Below are 2,659 nucleotides of genomic sequence, written 5' to 3' on the forward strand. Positions count from 1 at the left end.
TAAATGAGGCCCAAAATTTGAGGATGACCCTGCAGAAATGGCCAGATCCAACAGGTACCGTCACTTTCCACATCAAAATAAGAACAGAATCCCAAAATCTCAAAATGGTACACGTTTCTGAAAGCTCTGCAGCCAGCCTGCTCTGGCGGACACTCAAGAAAAACAATTTGTGTTTTAATTGAGGCAAAGAGTCAGAGAATGTTCCATAGACTGTCTTTTTTTTATTAGCAACAATGTCACAATGCTTAGTTGGGAAAATGGCCAATGCCACTTTTACCTTCAGTACCAGTATTCCGTTTTCTGACTTCATTGCGCTAAAAAGTTCTATAAACATAACTTTCCTTAAGGTATGAGCATAAATTAAACACAAGTCTTTTTTGATGAAAAGACAATTTACTTGCACACAGTCCTCACATTGCTCTCTGCTAATAGAAAAGACAGATGACAAAACCTATTTGAGATATACTAAACAGATTTGATACCTTTATTGTATGCTTGAGAAGGAAGAATTGGCAAAGTACATTCATTCTAAAAACAAAATCCTATTTCAAAGGCAAACGTGTCCCAAACAAACTGAGATCAAAATTAAAGCAGGTTGTATTCTCATTAGTAACAACCATTGTTTATTAACAGTCTTCAACTGTTCTGACCATAAAATATTAAACAGACATATTTTAGATTTAACATTTTATCTATATTCATACTTTTCCTCATGGCTTTTTTAAACTCTGTGTTTTTCAGACTATATATGATGGGGTTACATAGTGGAGTAACAGCAATATATGACAAAGACATATACTTGTTATTGTACTCTGAATATGCTGATGCTGGTCGCATGTATGTAAAACAGAGAGACCCATAGTATGAAATGACTACAGTGAGGTGAGAGACACATGTGGAGAAAGCCTTTTGTCTTCCCTCTGTGGACTGTATTTTTAAGATGGAAGAGATGATGCTCATGTAAGATGCAGCAATGAGACCACAAGGCACTATTGCTACTATAGGACCAAGCACATAGGTAAGCGTCTCAATACTCTGAGTACTTGTGCATGAAAGTCTCAATAGAGCTGTCGCATCACAGAAGAAGTGGTTGATTGTGTGGGACCCACAGAAGGAAAGCTTAGAAATTAGTACAGTGTGTGGTATTGCATCCAGAAGTCCAACCAACCACGCTCCTGCAGCCAATGAGACACACAGATTCTTATTCATGATTCTCAAGTAGAGTAGTGGATTGCAAATTGCCACATAGCGATCCAATGCCATGACTACAAGAATGTTGAGTTCTGTAGACACCACACCATTGAAACCATACATTTGGAGAAGACATTTTGAATGAGAAACATATGTGCCACCCAAAAAGAAGCTGACCAGCATTTTTGGGAAAACAATTGTTGGGCAAATGATGTCTATACATGACAAATTTGTGAGGAAGAAATACATAGGTCTGTGCAAATGTGTATTAGAACAGACAATGGTTACAATTAGCAGGTTTCCAATCAGAGTTACAAGGTAAATTAGCAGAAAGCAAATAAACAGAAGAATTTGCAGCTCTTGTCGACCCCCAAATCCCAGAATAAAAAACGGTTTTGTCGAAGTCTGATTTTCTTCTTTCATATGTCTGGTGTTGGACTCCTGCAGGGCGGTGTCCTAGTATATGCAGCAAACAAAGAGACATCTTGTGAATATGCAATGCATTGTGCTGAGAGGATTGGGTAAATATAGACACAAGTTACATTTCTGGAAGAGAACAAGTGTTGAATTGCCAATTGAAAAAGGTGCTATAGTATGCAATTGTAACTCTGCTAAAAATGCTCATATTTTGTTATGAACCAGGTTATTAGAGTTACATGATTTATATTCAAAGTTAACACATTTATGTGTAGGTGGTATGTTGCACTACTTGTGTTTTAATCCTATCTCAGAGGATCAAACGATCTGCCACTGAACCGCCTAAAAATTGTTATTCATTAATTCAAAAAATATATTATTAGCTTGACTATAGCAGATGGCCATATGCATTTTTGCAATGATATAATTACATATAAAGAACCTACAAACATATTTTAGCAGATGAAACCAGCCCTGAACAACACCTACCTGAAAACAGTTGCACAATTGTTCACACAGTGATGGGCCATTCTGATGGATGTTGTCTACTTGTGCCCTTGGTGTTTATTCACATTTAGGTAAACTAAGTGGAGACTCCTTAGTGTGATGGCAGAAGTAACATAAGGTACTGCAGTATAATTTAGATTGGTGAGTGTTGACATTGCTATAGTACTACCCCTCCCTCTGGGAGTACATAAGCGTACAGGTCTCAGCATTCCTCCTGACAATACAAAGCCCAGATGAAGGCCGACAAGTCAGGGAGGGAGGGAGGGAAGCCATGAAGGGGACGAAGACAACGGGACCAGGAGTAATGAAGATTACCGATAAGTAATGGGACATTACCCCCAGGTTCCTCTAGTCCTCGTCTCCTTCATAACATGTGAGAATACCCAAGCAGAAACTGGCCATCATCATCACCAATAAACCACCGAAACCAACCGAAATGCAAAAAGGTCAGGGATTTATTGAACAGCAAACACAAGAAATTCAGGAGCGCACAGCATACAGCACACCCAAAACAAAATTAACATCATCCCCCAACAAATTTTGA

The 2,659-nt window shown here is 38.5% G+C and overlaps 1 protein-coding gene across 1 annotated transcript; it reads right to left on the reverse strand.

Moving 5' to 3' along the window:
- Window positions 1–636: 636 nt before the first annotated feature.
- Window positions 637–1,614, reverse strand: LOC144769778 (olfactory receptor 5J3-like). Its single transcript, XM_078653961.1, has one exon. It carries the CDS (start codon window positions 1,612–1,614, stop codon window positions 637–639), a length of 978 nt encoding a protein of 325 aa, XP_078510087.1.
- Window positions 1,615–2,659: the final 1,045 nt, after the last annotated feature.

The sequence above is a fragment of the Lissotriton helveticus genome, chromosome 7 (assembly GCF_964261635.1).
Source record: "Lissotriton helveticus chromosome 7, aLisHel1.1, whole genome shotgun sequence".
Lineage (NCBI taxonomy): Eukaryota > Metazoa > Chordata > Amphibia > Caudata > Salamandridae > Lissotriton > Lissotriton helveticus.

Coding starts and splice junctions, on each gene's coding strand:
- LOC144769778 (XM_078653961.1), bottom strand. CDS start 1,614: ATGAAAGAAGAAAATCAGACTTCGACAAAACCGTTTTTTATTCTGGGA.